At 47.2% G+C, this 16547-nt stretch overlaps 1 protein-coding gene across 1 annotated transcript; it reads right to left on the bottom strand.

The window, feature by feature from the left end:
* Nucleotides 1–5742: 5742 nt before the first annotated feature.
* FASLG (Fas ligand) lies at nt 5743–10326 on the bottom strand. The gene is made up of 4 exons (XM_079982466.1): nt 9458–10326; nt 9240–9285; nt 7923–7976; nt 5743–7020 (listed from the first exon to the last, which is right to left on the bottom strand). Exons 1-4 carry the CDS (start codon nt 9764–9766, stop codon nt 6626–6628), a joined length of 804 nt encoding a protein of 267 aa, XP_079838592.1. The 5' UTR covers nt 9767–10326; the 3' UTR covers nt 5743–6625.
* Between the last annotated feature and the right edge of the window lie 6221 nt (nt 10327–16547).

Raw genomic sequence — 16547 nt, 5'->3', positions numbered from 1 at the left:
GGGACCCCCAAGGGTCATCTAGTCCAACCCCCTGCAATGTGGGAATCTCAACTAAAGCATCCATGGCAGATGGTCACCCAACCTCTGCTTAAAAACTTCCAGTGAAGGAGAGTCCACAAGCTCCCAAGGGAAACCGTTCCACTGCTGAACAGCTCTTACTGTCAGTAAGTGTTTCCAAATGTTTAGTCGGAATCTCCTTTCTCGTACTTTGAAGCCATTGCCTCGAGTCCTACCCTCTGGAGCAGGAGAAAACAAGCTTGCTCCGTCTTCCAAGCCTTTTAGAAACCTGTTTGTCTGGGTTCCTGTGACTTTTCTCAGCTGAATGTAAGGCACCTTTTTAAATGCCCATGAAAGACCTCATGGGGCAGGAGGCCAGGGCACAGGCCGGCTGTGTTGCTGCAACCCCTCATGCATTTCTCAAGTAGGAAAGCAGGGAGGGGGTAAATTCACACACACACACACACACACACACACACACACACACACACACACCCATTATCAAGAAGCCAAGACAGGCATCCTCTTCACTCCCCGTTCTCCAGCTCAGGGATGGGGAACTTGTGGCGCTTCAAAGTTTACAGATTTTCCATCACTGGAAAACTTTTGCTGCGGCTGAGGAGAGTCCAGAAACCTCTGGACAACCCGCGCCAGCGAGGGTTTACTTCCAATAAGAGAAAAATGGAGCTTGAAAGGAAAGAAAGAAAGAAAGAAAGAAAGAAAGAAAGAAAGAAAGAAAGAAAGAGAATTGCAGAGGCTGTCTGTGTGTTTGAGTGAAGCATGGCTTAACGTGTAAAAACAAGGATCAGGCTTTTTGTTTTTGCAGGGTCCAGGTGACGTCTTGGCACGCGCGGCGGGTTCCGCCCATTGCAGCTGCGGAATATTGAGGGGGCCTGGACCCTCCTTGAAAATTTGGGGGTCCTCAGCCCCCTGGCCCCCCTAGATGGCACCCCTGCCTCTTGGAATCAAAATGCCAGGCTTTACCCCTCATTTCCATGTAATCCAGATTTTCCCTTTCTGGGGGAAATCCAGTAAGTATGCAAAGCTGTTTCCAACGTGGCTTTCAAAATCCCAGTGACCCGTTTGCCGTATTAAGTCTCTACCTGGAAGCCCAGAGCAAACCAACCAGCCCATGGCAGCCCACTTCCCAGCTTGCGTCCTGACTTTTCATTTTATGCTGTGCAGCGGCTGAAGCACGACTCGCTTCCATGGAGCAGAGCCGGCTGGAGCTGGGAGCAGCTGGGCCTGGGACAACTTAGCAAGAGCCATGTCTGCTGAAACCTGGCAATTCAGGTTGGGTTTGCTGTTGATGTAAATCTGAAGCAGATGCTGGCAGACAGTGAGCAGGAGGGTGTTGCGGACAAAGTGGGGAGGGGTCCCCCATTCAAATCACAGGAGCCTGAGTGGATCAAGCTGAGCGTTAAGCTGCAGGGACTGGCAGCAGAGCAGTGCTGAAGCGAAAAGGCAAACAAGAACGGGCCCACACCACGGCAGCAACTACTGACATCAATATCCCCAAACACCTGCCAGAATACGGCAGGAAACCTCCATTTTCCTTTGTCTGAAGGAACCATCCTGTTTGACAGCAAGCCTGTTAAACTTCAAATCCCGCTTAGGAAAGAGCAGCCCCTCCAGGGGACATGGAGGAGGAGCAGGCAGGATGCGCACCACCCAGGCAGAGCTTGCTGCAAAGAGCTCAGTATCGCCTCTCTCTAAGGCACACCCGCCCCAAGGGAAACCTCCAGTTCAGCCTGTTCGGCATGCGGAAGGGCACGGCAATTCGCTTTTTTAAAAAAAGACAATTGCTTTTACTGGGCTCCAACGAAATAAAGTTATTCTACAGTGAGATAGGGGAGGGGACCTGTGCTGTGACATGGGCAGAACAGAGGACTGTAGCCCCCTACACAGGACCACCGTCCTGGCAGCCATCTTGAACAAGAGTGCACATCTTATGAAACCCCTTGACATTTCCTTTCATTACCCGACCTTCTTGTATTGTAGTGATCAGGGCTCTGTTGCGGCATGGATATCAATAATTTATTGGGTTACTTTACAGACATCCTGCTATAAGAGCCATAGCAGTACTCTCTCGTTTTTAACTGACGTGTAGGATAGTATCACAAATGCCACTTCCTGGGCAGCTTGTGAGATGAGTGCAGGGTGCGGCCCTCCAGCTCCGGAGAGGCTCTGCCCTTCGAGGCTCCTCCGTGGGGTGAGCCACAGTCTCCCCACTTTGGGGGTAGGTTTGCAGAATCTTCCAGCAACTGGGAAATTCATTCTCTGGTGCCAAAAGAGAGATGCAAGGGGCTTGATAAATAGCACATGAAGGATGTAATTCTGTTTCTGACTTCTTTTGCCCGCAAGTATGAAAGCAGGGGCTCTTTCCCCTCACAGAGGAGTGTAACAGGATCTATTTGATGTGGCAGAGTTTCCTATGAGAGGTGTGAAGTGTGTCATGCAGGCCACAAAGCTCCCTCTGGCTTAGACTTGCCTACTTAGGGTGTGAGGCAGTTTCCGGAAGTGCAAACTGCAGCGGGGGGGGGGGGTGCTTAATGCTTTCTTTTCTGGGGCAAAGAGTTCCTGCACAAAACATGGGGCAGATGGCTTCCCTCCTGCTTGCAACATTAGGGTGGGACTTGGGCATGAGAGGGTGGAAATCCTTGCCTTGGTTGCATCTCATCTCAGATCTTCCTCCTTGTCAGTCTAGAGCTGTAGAGTCAGTCACAAGGTGGCTCCTCAAAGTCTTGTCGGCTGCCTGCGTTTGTATAAGAGACCAGTGCGCTAGCTAAATGTGATCTCCCATCCTCTAATAAAGGGCTCCAGACCCAACTCTCTGAAATGATAGGCAAGGGATGTTGTGGCAATGCCTTGTTTTCTTTTTGGGGAGGCAGATGTGCTTCCTGGAAAAGCATCCCATACGCTATAAAGATACTGTTGTGAGTTTGGGGTGTGCCAGAGTCCCTTCTAATCCCTGGATCCAGCAAGGATTCAATTGCTGGAATAGCCAGGCCAGCTTCTGGGTATTGACCCTCTAACTATATGTCATTAAGCTAACAAAGGAGGTGGCTCTGTGCCAGAGATCAAATAGGTGCCCTGCCCCCCAACTAGCTTGTAGTTAGAAGGACAAAACGCCAGAGTTGTGTGCGAGAGCCAGAAGCTGCAGGCTGCAGACCGAAGCCTAAGAGGGAGAGACAGGCTTGATTGCTGCCTGAACCCAAGGCTGTGGCTATGGGAAAAGCACAGTCTTCTGGGGTGTTAATGCTGTGAGCCCCTCCATCATAGGCCCAGCTTGTGGATATGTATAAATAAATTGTATATCCTCAAGACACCACAGTCTCCGCTGTCCCTTATTTCAGGGAAACCAAACCTTGGGAAAGCACCTGCAACCCCTGGCATCTGGCTCCACTCAGATATTTTTCTTTTTGTGTGGGGGCAAAAATATATTCACCCCAGACTGCAGCCACAGGTGAAATGTTCAAGGGCTAGTTGATGTGGCTAACAGAATGAGGTGATGTGATGCCGCCTCAGGCCACAGGGGAAAGTTGCAGGCTCCCCCCCCCCCCAGCAACTCTTTCTTAGTGCAAGTCAAAGCAGAAGAAAAGTCTAGCACATCAGGCACAGAGGTCAGCCTTTTCCTTTCCCTTAGAGGGAGGTAGTCGTTTGCAGACGTGTGTTAAAAACGTGAAGCCCACACGGCAGACTGAAATGGTGCAGCTCAGTCTGCCGTCAGCTCTGCTTCCCCAGATGCTGGAAGGGGCTGCAAAGTGGTGCTGGTGAGCTCTCTCTCTCTCTCTCTCTCTCTCTCTCTCTCTCTCTCAGCATTCGGAACTACTCTTTTGACTAAAAATAGCCCTTTCAAGTCAGATTCTCATTGACACTAAGGTTACATCATGTCTTTTGCCACATCAAAAGATACTACTTGTAATGGTTTGTACTTTAACAAATTTGGGCTTAGGTGTTTGAAACAGCCGACTTGGCATGAGAAAGGGAGCTGGCCGTGCTCAGTCAGAGAGTTAATTTCTCTCTCAATAATTTCACAGCCTGATTAAGGGTTGTCCTGTTGTGACCGATTCATAATTAAAGTTTACCTCACACAGCACCAAGGAAGATCTGGCTAAAATGCTTACATATTCCAAGAAGAGCTGCTTTTAATAAAAGGGCAAGAAAGCCAAATTTAGAAGAGAAACATTTAGTCTCCAGGTCCAAGGCTATAGTCCAAACATCAGATTTCCTTGAAACCAGCTCGGTGAGGGAATGGCAAACGAAACTATATAACTTCGTCGAATTAGCTAAAATGACGCAGAGAATTAGAAACCAAAAGAATACAAAGTTAAACAATGACTGGATTAAATTTATGACATATATTGAAGGTAACTATAGTAACCTACCAAATATAGCAGGCTTGTTATGAAACTTCCGATGTATTGATAGATCAATTAACCAATATCAGCTGTAAAAATGAAACTCTTAAAATTAAGAACCCGAAATCAGGGGGGAGGGAAGTCAGCTAGTATGTGTTATGTATTAGTTTATTTTTATTTCATTTCTTTGGTTTGTTTTTTTTCCCGTCACTTTTTTCTGTCATTTGATTTAATAAGTACTGGACTTGTAATTCTTTCTTTTTTCTTTCTTAGTTGTTGTTTTAAATGGTTCTGTGTTTCCTTTGTGTGTATGTGACAAATGAAATTCAATAAAAAGAATATTAAAAAAAGAAAAAAAGAAACCAGCTCTAGAATAAGTAAGTCCCAGCCAGGGCTTTCAAGTGGGCATTTCTTTCTTATTAATGCTTCCAATCCACCTAGACCAGACGATGAGATGCAAATACAGTGGTACCTCGGGTTAAGAACTTAATTCGTTCCGGAGGTCCGCTCTTACCCAAAACTGTTCTTAACCCAAAGCACCACTTTAGCTAATGGGGCCTCCCGCTGCCGCCGTGCCGCTGCTGCATGATTTCTGTTCTCATCCTGAAGCAAAGTTTTTAACCCGAGGTAATATTTCTGAGTTAGCGGAGTCTGTAACCTGAAGCGTATGTAACCTGAAGCATCTGTAACCCAAGGTACCACTGTATGTACAGCGTTGTGGTGCACTTTTCAGCAGACGGAAAGTTCTGCAACAGAAGGAAAGGTCTCCTGACCAAAGGCCCCATTTCCTGAGAAACCAAGCTTACTGAGAAACTAAACCAGAGTGAGCCGATTCTTGCAGACTGAGGTCAGAAACTGGCATCTCTCTGCTGTCGTTCAAAGAAATGCAATTCCCAGAAGCAAGCAAAAGGCTAGTTCCTGCACAGTGAAGCCCTCGGCCCTCACCTGGGTGGTGTCCACAGTTTTCCACTCATGAGCCAGGCCTTGCAGAGGCACAGCCCTCCCCTCCCTTTCCCAGCTCAGAATAGACACAGTTGGCTATTAAATGAGCATTCAGTCCAATTTGTTTGTGGGGAGGCTAGATGACATTGCATCAAAACAATTGTTATTCCACACATTCCACTACATTTGCTTGTCACTCTGCTTAATGTGTGCCATAATTTAAAATATTTTGAGGAAGCAGGGTTGTTGTGCTCCTAATCAACTATAACTGTGCAACCTGAATTTGCCAGTATGTGACTGAATCCCAGCCAAAAACAGTGATAGTCTCAAACTACCCCAAGTTCCCCACATATTCATCTCCATGTTACTTTCTGGGTTGTGAATAATGCCCCCCTCCAGACTGAAGAGATCCCAAAATATTGAGAGTATTCACCTGCCACAATATTTTAACTTCTTTAATTTCTCTCCAAACAAAAATCATTCTAAATTTTCCCACAGAGTTGAGGAAAGTGCATAGGAATTAGTCTCATTTGAAGTTTCATCTGAAAGTGCTTCATCTTACATCACATTCACCAGACTGTCGGAACTGCTCAGGCGGTGCTGGGAATCAGGGGTGCTGGGGATGGTGCCAGTGACCCGCAGTGCTTTGTGGGGCTCAAGGAGCTGCCTCCGAGCACAGAGAGAAGTGGGAAAAGTGGGTTTTGCTTTTTCGTTGAGAGTTGGCTACCTCTAGAGCCAAAGAGGTAGGCTGAAAAAGAGTGGCTTACATTTCTGGCACTGGGGGAGTTTTAAAAGTGTGACTGATGAATGACAGCAACCCAATAGGCCTTCACTGGGAAGCTGCAGCACAGGACATAAAGGCTGGATGGAACCAGACTAGCAGCTAGGTGGTCACACACTAGGAACTAACAGAAAACATTTCTGCTCCCTTCACACCTCAGCTGCCACACAACCAAAGAACATCTCTTCAAATATGGATCCAAATTTGGCTGTTACATTTAGTCAATAGGGACAGGTTTTTATGCCACAAAATCCCTGCTTTTCCCCAAATGGAGGATTTCCTGGCACTCTTTGGCAAGTCATGTGTGGTTCAAGGCTGTTTGTCTCTGAAGGAATCCAGCAGGAAAAGTCGACCCTCAGTTTAAATCTGTGGAGATCCACTTCAGGCCTTTTTTGAACTTCTCAGTGTAAAAAGTGAAGTCATGGAGTCTGATGGGCTTTCTAGAGAAGCAACGTTTGCAGTCCATCAGCTGTCGCAGATCATTTTCATGTTGCTCAGAATTTTCACATAGCCTGTACGATGAATGCTAATCTTCCACCCACCCCTAAAGCATATATAAGCCAAAGAAGGTTTTTGACTCCTCAGGATTCACCAGCGTGACTTCTGAGACACTCACATACAGGCTGTCCTGCCTGGAAAGGTTGAACAAAGCACCCAAATAGCTGCTTCTGCCCCACATGTGCCTGGCCACACAGTAGCTCATCTTTCGGTCCTCCATCAGCACCTGGATATCAGGATAAGATGGGTTTCTTTTGAAAACCACATGATCAAGAGGCTGGGGGGTGCAGGCCCCACCCCGGAAGAACACTTTGGAGTACACGAAGTAGAGGCCAGCTTCATCGATCACCAAACCCCTGTTTTCATACTGAACACCAGAAATGAAGGCATGTCCATAGGTACTCTCCCATTCCAGTGGGAGCGATCGCTGGTTTGCTTTGCCTAGAAACATGGAATGTCATGGTGAAAATAAGACAACAAGCAGTTTCTCAGACCCCACTATATTGCAAGGTTTCCTAATATTTTTGAACACAGCAAAATGACTTTTATGTCTAATCTGAAGAGCACTGAAGGATGCTACTCCATACCATTTGCTGGTTTGCTCTTTGCAGTGTGGATGTCAGTTGTTCTCACTGCTGACTGAGAACCTGGAACCTGGAACCATTGCTGCTCATCTTCTCTGCTCAAGGCAACGCCACACACCAGAAGCAATGGGGCAGGCAGGGTGTTGCCTCTTGTGCTTCTGCCACCTGAGGTGGTTGCTTCACGCTGCCTCATGGCTGGGCCGGCTCTCTTCCAATGCTACAAACAGGCGACGGCAGCAGGAGAGCAGCAAAGGGAAGATTGCAACTACCCACCCCAGTTAAAGAATGACCAATGCCATGCTTGGTAAAACTTGTCCTTCTGTGCAGCTCTTAAGAGTAGAGGATATGTAGCTTGAGGGCCGAGTGCTTTCATCTGGATGAGGATATCAGCCCAGAGCCAGAGAATCTTATCTCTTCCAAACATCTCAAAAGCAGTGGGAGAGAAATGTGTGATTTGGTGCAAAGAGAAAAGCTTAAGCATCTCCCAGTCTTCCACTTCTCCCCCTGTAGTCCCTTTTCCAGACAATTTGCCCAGTCCAAGATGGGAGAAAAATTCAGGGGGAGAAGGGGCAGAGAGGGTTAAGTCAGGCACTTTCATTGACCTGTTCCCATTAGTTTTGAGAGACAGCAAAGTATCTGATTTGGTTATGAAAACCAGTTTCCCAAGTACAATTCAGCCAGTTCATTAGTTTCCTCAGCTACAGCTCTTTCTTGCCCTCGCTGTTGGCAGGATTATTTGCTATGCGTTTTGCTGCCCACCTGTCAAGTGTGCTCTCCTCTTGACTTCCTTTTCCGCTGTTCCATTCAGAAATCCTACATTGCAATAGAGAATAAGGCAAGTAACGCATTATACCTTTCCAACAGAGAGAAGAAATGGAAAGGGGAAGCAATGAGGTCAGCTCTGAAGAAATTGAGAGGTGTGATCCAGCCAATGGTCACATCCATTTCAATGAGAATTATGCCACTGTGTGCCATAGTAGGCTTTACCCCCAGGCCTTTGGCACTGAAATCAATGGGATCGCTAGCGCTAAACTTGCCTCTTTGAGAGGCAATTGTGCTTTAGGGTGGGCAGCCCTTGAGGTGAGGTATGAGCGCCTTAACATTTCATTTCCCTCAGCAGACCAGTTTATGGACTGGATGCTGTTTCCCACACAGCCACCTATGACTGAACTTATTCCTGAGTCCCCTCCCATGAGACATCTCAGACTGCTTTTCAAATATCTTATTCTACCTTCTGGCTGCTCCCCCAACCCAGGACTAATTTGTTTCCCAGCAAATACCCTGAGATCCTTACATGCAGTGTCAGCACAGAAGCAACATTTTCCATTGATCATGCCCAATGTTTTTCTCAAACTTCTCAACTCTCTGGTTTTCAGATTGGTTTGGGACAATGGCACATCTCCAAATCCACTGTGGATCCCCGAGGGCTTTCTTGCAGTGCCTTTAAATGCACCCACCTGCAGGTCTTAGCTGGTTGGAAGAAGAAGTCCCATCTCCCGAGAGCTGAATGCTCTCCACCTCCCACACAAGAGCTGGACTTCAAACACAGGCCGATGGCACCCAGCACCACCAGCAGACCACATATTTTTCTGATGAAACCATTTTGAAATCAATACATTTCTGTTTAAAAGCTTGTGAACAGCAACAAACAGTTCTGTATCAAAATATTATATGCCAGACAGTAAGAGAAATGGCTCTCAAGTGTGCTATAATCACTCTCTGTATCATCTGCCCGATGCAGATGAAACAGACCTGTCCAGAAATCCCCAAAGCAGCAAAAGCTCTGGGGATACAGAAATAACAGAAAGAGAGAAGTCCATCTGCAACTAGCATGGACTGGGACTTCAATGCAGCCATTTCATTCAACATTTCACTGTTCAGGTAATGAGCCAAGATATCCAAAGTGTCCCAAGTTTCTTTAAGTCAGTGGCAAGAACAATAAGCTCTAAAAATAGGCAATTGTGATTCCAGATGAAAGAAACTTTATAAGAACTGCAAATGCAGGCAGGGCAGCCCAGGCATAACCACTCTGCTCTCCCCCCCCCCCCAAGCCATCCCTGGACAAGAACTTCTCACCTTTGAGCATCTCAGGAGATTGAGGCACCTGCCTGGAGCAGGAAAGCTGTGGAGGTAAAAGGCAGACGTTCACACTTGGGAATAAAAATCACCCTGTGCCCCTTTCAGTGGAGGGCCCCATCTTCAGGAGCTGCCAATCCAGGGACCCTGGGTGCCCTTCCCCCAAGTGGTGTGTGCCACTCGCAGGTCTCCTCTGGTATTTCTGTGCCTCCATTTACCTCTCTCAGAGCATCTAGTTCCTGCTGCAGATGGAAGATCTGAAACATTGCAAGCCCAACCCCAGTGAGGGCCAGAAGGATCAGCAGAGAAACCACCAGGAAACACAGGCATGTGCCATCTTTTTTGTTCTGCTTTTTCCTTTTGGTCTCTGGCACAGGCAGAGCAGGGTGAATGTCCTGGTGGGGCGCAAACCTGATGGGACACAGTCCTGAAGGGGCACACTCAGAGTTGGAAACTCCACTGCTGCTTGTCCAGAAGACCTGGGGATAAATGCAGTGCTGGTTCTGCTGCATGGCGGGGAGAGCCATGTCTCTGGAGTCCTCACTTGCTCCCGCCGGCCAAGCTCAGATGCTGCGTCAGAGAAGGGTTCTCTTCCTGTGCTGTGTCCCCAGACGTCACCTGCGCCCACCACTGAAAAGCCTCTTGGGCTGACACCAGAAAACCTCAGAGAGCTTCCACCCACTGCTTAGATGCAAGATACCTGACGCCTCCTTGCACAGAGCAGAGCAGGGAGCAGAAGCAGTTCTCATGCAAAATGTACCCAAACATGATATGCATTCAGAGACAAACACTGTAAACATGGACCTTTTGAGCAAAAAGCAAAATACAGTTTTGCTTCCTATTCATTTTTTGTTCAAATTCTGTCTCTTACTTGGTAGACCTTTGTTTTCGGTTTCCCACCTGAAAACTTGACTTCAGACTTCTGCTGCCTGCATTTTCCTCCTAGCCTAGTACTGGCTGCTTTCCTGGCAGCCTGATTTATTTATTTTGGAAGCCCAGACTGCAATCCTTCCTCTTTGCTCCTTCTGGATTCTCTTCCTCTTTATTTACTTCTGACCTCCAAAGTGCAAATATGAAATGAGCTTCCTCTTGCGATTTGTTTGCTTCTACTCACTCTTATTACAAACCAAACCACATCTAGGCCTTTCTCGACTCTTTGATGTCTCCTAGAAGTTGATAAGGGAACACCCCCCCGACTTTTGTATTGAATGATGATTCATGGGAGAGGCAACAACTTTTGTCCTATCCAGCTGTTTTCTTATTTGCTCTAGTGAGAGCCTAAATGCTTTTGAAATTTTTGCTGAAGTGCCTAATACATGGGCAGAGATATCCTTTGCTGCTGCAGACATAGACAGCTGCTTATCTTAGTGTAACGCCAGCACACTCTTGTTGGGATCCTCTGCACTCCTAGCAACAAATATGTCAGAAAAACAATACCACTGTAAAGTGGAAATAACACGGTAAACGATCAAGTGTACACCCAGCACTGATGGCCACTCCAACAATCATGGCAGCGCAATGCAGAGTGTGACAACCATCCACATTTATAGCAGAACACTTCCATGACACAAAACACCACCATATACAGAAAGCATTGCCTCTTAGACACAAGCATCATGGACTCCCACCTGGGGCAGCCTCCACACAGCCAGCACAAGTTCCAGGAATCCCCTGGATGGGTGTTCGCGTCTCCATCTACCCCCAGCTATGCCCCCCCCCCTTGACAGGCAACCTCAGCATTGCGCCTCTGCCAGGCATAACTCCCTTGAGGCAGGGAACATGCATGAAGAGGCTGTGGCCTCCCTGGAAAAGGGTTCAAGCTCTACTGGGAGAACACTTTTTACAATGGGGAGTTAGCACAAAGCAGGCTGTGAGGCTCCCAATAAGTCAGCATGCTGAGATAGCATACTGGAGAGAGGTGCTTGAGTGAGCAAAGGCTGGCCAGCAACCATCACATCGGAGGCACGGAAGGGAGCAGGCAGGACCAGGCCACATTCCATAGAGCAGGTCTCTCACTATACAGCAACAAGAGGAGTGGGCAGGAAAAGCAGACCTCATGGGGCATCGGAAATCATCCAGAGCACAGGCTGCCAGCCACCTCTCAGGACCAAGCGGGATGGTAATCTGAGCTCTAGTCTGGCAGCACAGCACAGATTCATGCAGCTGCAGGTCCTAGCTTTGAACCCTGGATGTGGTCTCCTGGCTCAAAGGGCAGGGAGGGGACACCCTGTCCCAGCAGCACACACACAAGGTGGTGCCAGAGCCAGGAGGACTGGGGAGTGGACTAAGTGCCCCACGAGCTCCGGGCCTGACTCTAGATGCCTCAGGAGGACTCAGCTGAGCCCTTTGCAAGGAGGCTATCTGCACCCCCCCCCAATAATCCAGTGCTTGTTAGCCACTTGAAGTCTTTTAGCAAAAAAGCAACGCATAAATTAAAAAGTAGCTACAAAATAAAATCTCTTGTGCCTGCTGCTTATTGTGCCAGCAGGACTTAATTTGCTACTCTTCTTGCTGCATAGCTTAGTATGCCATGAGCAACCAGGAAAGCTCACATCTCAATGTGAGGATCCAGCTATTCTGCCCATGCTGGAACTCAGGTGGAAGGGCAATAGCTAAGATTCATGGGAGCCCAAACTCTGTGGAAGTAGCACCAAGACCCTCTTCCTGGGAATGGTTGCCATCTTGAACACAAGAGGAGCACCAAGGAGGACAGCGGGTGCTGCCCAAACCTTTATTGAACAGCATCAGCAAAAGGGCAATTCTTAAAACAGGAGCTAGTAGGATGGCAGGATAGGCATTCAGAGCTCTGAGAAGATGTTGGCGATTTTGACTTGGTTTCCCACCACCAAGTCCCTCCCCCACTTGCAGGCTCTCCCTTCTCTACGGAGGAGACTCATGTCACCACATGCTGCAAAGCCTGAGATGCATGTTTCCTGCCTGTGGTTTACATGCTGCTGGAGAGTCTCTCTTTCGGTTTCCTGCCAGGGCTCTGTGAATAGCAGGAACCCATGGGCTGCTTTGAGGCTGGGCTGGGCCAGGCCTTGGACAGGAGAAGAGTGCTGACAGCCGAATGATGTGTTTCCATAAGGCAGTAATGCAGTGGACCTTCGTAAACCACCCTGAGACCTGCAGGTATAGGGTGGTATACAAATGTAATAAATGAATGAATGAATGAATGAGAAGAACTGAAAGGAGCTGTTGGCCCCAACCATCACTGATGTGTGGTCTTGGAAGGTTTCTCAGAAAGGAATGCTGAATAAAGTTCCCCACTTCTGCATTAGCAGAACATCTTTGCAGGCTCAGAGATCAGGGGTGGGACAAGGTGGCCTGGGCCTGTTCCCTGCTCTAACAGTGGCTTATGCCGGACTCTATCCTCCCTTGTGGCTGTGCAGGCAAAGCAGAAATAGAGGCGAGGCCGTGTTGCTTTGGCTCTCCATGGGCTTCTTTTAAAAATATAATCAAACAATGTTACGCCATTGCTGGAGTGAGCTCCAAGGGAATGTATAGTGGCTCAGTGATGCCCTGCTGACGCCTAACACTCTGCCAGTGCGGTTTGCTGTTTTTGGTCCTTGAGTTAGAGAAGATGCCCCAATGCTGAGTTTATGACAGCATAATCATGGTGCTATACAAGCAGAGATCCCCATCAAAATCTGGTGCATGGATTACCATCCTTTATCCCTCCAGCCAGAATGGTACAGCGAGTGCAGGATCATTACAAGGTTTGTAGGGTATATAAAAATAATTCCCTCCCTTTCTCTCTCTACATATTGACTAGGACTAGAGTCAGGCATGCACTTGTCACTGGAAGTGGACAGAGAAAGGCAACCACAATTATCTGTCATCTCTGATCAAGGATGATAGCAGAGCATGCAAATGTTATTTTCGCAGAGGCAACCGTGGGATGAGCGGCAATCCCTTTCAAACCACCTCTCTCGAAAACATGGTCTGTCTCAAACCCAATGAGTGAGGCATATGCCTTCCACAAAGGCAAGTTACGCCCACCAGTGACATGCCAAACACACCAAGCTGAGCAAGGCTGATTGCCACCTGGAAAGACTGAGTTTCTTCTGCCTACAGCACTTTGTGGTTGGGTCTGTGTGCTTCAGGAGTTCCATGAGAAGTGGAACAATTTGACCATTCATCTAAAGTTATTCCATAGCATTCTGCCTTCAAGTACCTTCTGTTTACTACTAGAATTTTCATATAGAACTATGATGTTCTCTCCCATCAGATATACTGTGTCTTTAAAGCTTTAATGAAAACGAGCTAGTAGAAGCCTTCTGCCAACATTTTGGTTGGCACATACTCTGGTCTCTCCTTTTCCTCCCCTGCAAGCTGACTGTTCCTCACCCCTTCCTGTCCCCACAATCCTCTGCGGCACATCTGTCTGTCTTCCTGTTTATCAGTGTCTCCCCTCTCCCTGCAGGCGGAAGGGCACAGAGATCAGTTCACAGGGCTAGTAACCCTCTGAGTACCATGGCTGCTGCTTTTCCCCCTTGGGGAGCAGGCTTTGGGCTGTCAGTCAAGCCCAGAAGATGCTCCAGTGTCTGCTGCCTCCAAACCCGTACAGACACCCAGGCCGGTTGGACACTCGGACACTGTTTTGCCAGCTTTGCCCAAGCAGTAATAAAAAAAATAATAAATTTTTATTTATACCCCGCCCTCCATGGCCAAGACCGGGCTCAGGGCGGCTAACACTGAATATAAATACAGTAAAAACATTTTTTTTAAAAAAACAAAAACAAAACCCAGTTGATTAAAATATGTTAGAATACAGTTTAAAATGCAGCTTAAAATGCAGCCTCGTTTTAGTGGTAGCCTATAGATCAAAGCCATAAGGGGAGAAAACGTAAAATATTCACCAGGGCTGGATGGTTTCCATTGCCGCGGCAAGCAAAAGCGGAAGTAAAAGTTCATGAGAGATCTTAGACTCTATCGAAGGCTGCACCCCAATGCCAAAGATCATCCCAAAGTGGGGATCAAGTCTTCTGTGTGATCAAGCTGTTAGATTTGACCCTGCTGATAGCTAACAGCCTGTGTCAAGAAGAAAGACTATGATGTGAAACCAAATGTGGAACTTTTCTCAGCAGCAATAGCAGCCTTAAACAAAATATCTCCGCCGCCCCCCCTGCCCCCGCCCATGGAAGTATATTCAATGTTGCCTCTACATCCAGACAAGCCTTCTCCACAGACTTCGGATTAGCTAGTCTAGATAGGGGCAGAGATTTGCTCTCTGCGCTGGGCTATTACAATCACACACTTTGGTGATAACCTTTTCTCAGATAAAGAGCCCAGCACACAAGGTACTTAAAAGAGCTCAAATTTGTTTAGAATTCTTTAGGTGCTTTGCACCTCTATCTTTCTTGGGAACAAGGAAAACCATGGATCAGAGGCCTTCATCAACTGGGTCTCCATTATATACCTTGGGGCAGGAGAGACTCTGACTTAACCCTTGGTTTGCCCTTTGGGGATACAGCTAGAACTTGGCAGCCTATGAAAACAATTCCCCCGTGAGACTGTAGCTTGTGAACCTTCCTCCCACTGGACCCTGTGGGAGGGACATGAGTCATCCCCACTTTCTATATGCAGGCGGCACTTGGAACTGCTGATAAAGGAGTGCTTTGGGTTCTAATCCCCTTGCGATGAGCCACACAGCATTGGACTATCACACTGAGCAGTGAAGCAGAACCCGGTCATTTGGAGCGACTTGGCAGAGAAGCCTCCTGCAGTTGGAGTCTCTTAAGAGCAACAAAGGAAAACTGCCCTAGATTGCCAGGCCTCAGGTGGAGAGTCCACCTCGAGAGGCAGGGGCTCTCCCCTAGATAAGACACAGACAACCTTCCAGTCCTGCTATCTGAAATTCTTTAACTGCAGATATTGGGGGTCGACTCTGTACCACTAAGGTATTTCTCACAAATCTCCAGCGTTAGAATTGGGAGCTAGGGAAAGAGGGTAACATCAGCAGCATCTGATTCCACCAGGACAAGGTTAAAAACTGGTTCACCCCTGTCCTTGATGATCATAAATTAGGGCTTCAAAAGGTTCATATATTTGGACCGTCACAAAATATCCAGAGGATGTGTAGATAAAACTTGCTGATACTCTAGGAGTCAAATCAATATTGTATCCCATTCCTGGAAGAAACAAGGCAGATACTTAGATGCAGGTCAGCATGAATGTGCCTCCAAGGGAAAGGACTCCGATTTGGGAATCAGAAGCAGAGGTTAAAAAAGGAACCTGGGATATGAAGCTTCACCAGCTGTTGAAGCTTATTTTCCTACATGTTACTAGCTAAAAAAAATATGCATGGCTTAAATCCAGTAATTTTAATCTTAAAATTTCTGCCAGCTCGTAGTGTCTGTGATTCTAAGCAGAGCATTTTCACTACTTCCAGGTTTAGTGGTTTGCATAATTAGGTATGACCACCACCTGCCTTTCCTAGGACTTGTCCAAAGTCCTGTGGACCTGATCTTGCCCTACTAACTGACCTGCACTCCCTTATTGCGAGACAAGTCTCACTTCAAGTCAGTTACATCTAAGGCTTCCTTAGTGTGATCTTTCTTCAGGCAAAAATGGATGCAATGATCATGCCCAGAATTTGATCCTAGTTTGATGTAATGGTTTGGATGGAATTCAGTATCATAGCCAGAATTTCCTGGTTTGGACACAGTAGGAAACTTTGATTTAAAGCAACTATGATATGAGGAGAGCTGGTGCAAACGGTGAGCCCGGACAAGTGTGAGCCCCTGATGCTTGTTCCTGACTTAGTAAGCCATGGTTCTGCATGGATTGCCTATTCTTTCCAAGCCCTCTGGGATCCTCTTGCCCTTGGGCCCTGTCTATCTCCCTCATTTGCCATTCCTTTCTTTTGTTTTTAAATTGTTCCATCAGTCTAAAAAAAGTATGTTTATATCTATCATCTATCTATCTATCTATCTATCTATCTATCTATCTATCTATCTAATCTATCTATCTTGTGATGCCAAAAGGTTTGACACACAAACAAACCTGGCGTGTAATTCATCCTTTAGAAAAATAAAATAAAACTGACCACAAGCAAGTTTCCTTCCCCCACAGCCAAGTTGCCGTTGTGGCTGTGGAGGACTGAACAGGGTCCGTGTAGCCCTTGGCCCCAAGAGCCCTCCCCACCCCAAAGCTCTTAGAATGCTGCTTGGTGATGCCTGGATGGGGAGACAGGGCACTGCAAGGTCTCATCAACAGAATGGCTGAAACTGCTGGCTGAAACCAAGATTACCCAGTGAAGAAGCTCAACTGCAGAATAATTTGTGAAAAGAAAAATACATAATG

This window comes from Podarcis cretensis (genome assembly GCF_951804945.1).
Source record: "Podarcis cretensis genome assembly, chromosome: 6".
Taxonomy (NCBI): Eukaryota; Metazoa; Chordata; class Lepidosauria; order Squamata; family Lacertidae; genus Podarcis; species Podarcis cretensis.
Note: the sequence above shows the minus strand (reverse complement) of the source record. Positions and strands in the feature narration are given on the sequence as shown.

What these genes read in the sequence shown, in the direction of transcription:
- FASLG (XM_079982466.1), bottom strand. Translation starts at nt 9,766, where the DNA reads ATGGCTCTCCCCGCCATGCAGCAGAACCAGCACTGCATTTATCCCCAG. An exon ending in AACTAGATGCTCTGAGAGAG is followed by an intron (nt 9,286 to 9,457) that starts GTAAATGGAGGC and finishes TTACCTCCACAG; the next exon opens with CTTTCCTGCTCCAGGCAGGT. An exon ending in ATCTCCTGAGATGCTCAAAG is followed by an intron (nt 7,977 to 9,239) that starts GTGAGAAGTTCT and finishes ATTGCAATGTAG; the next exon opens with GATTTCTGAATGGAACAGCG.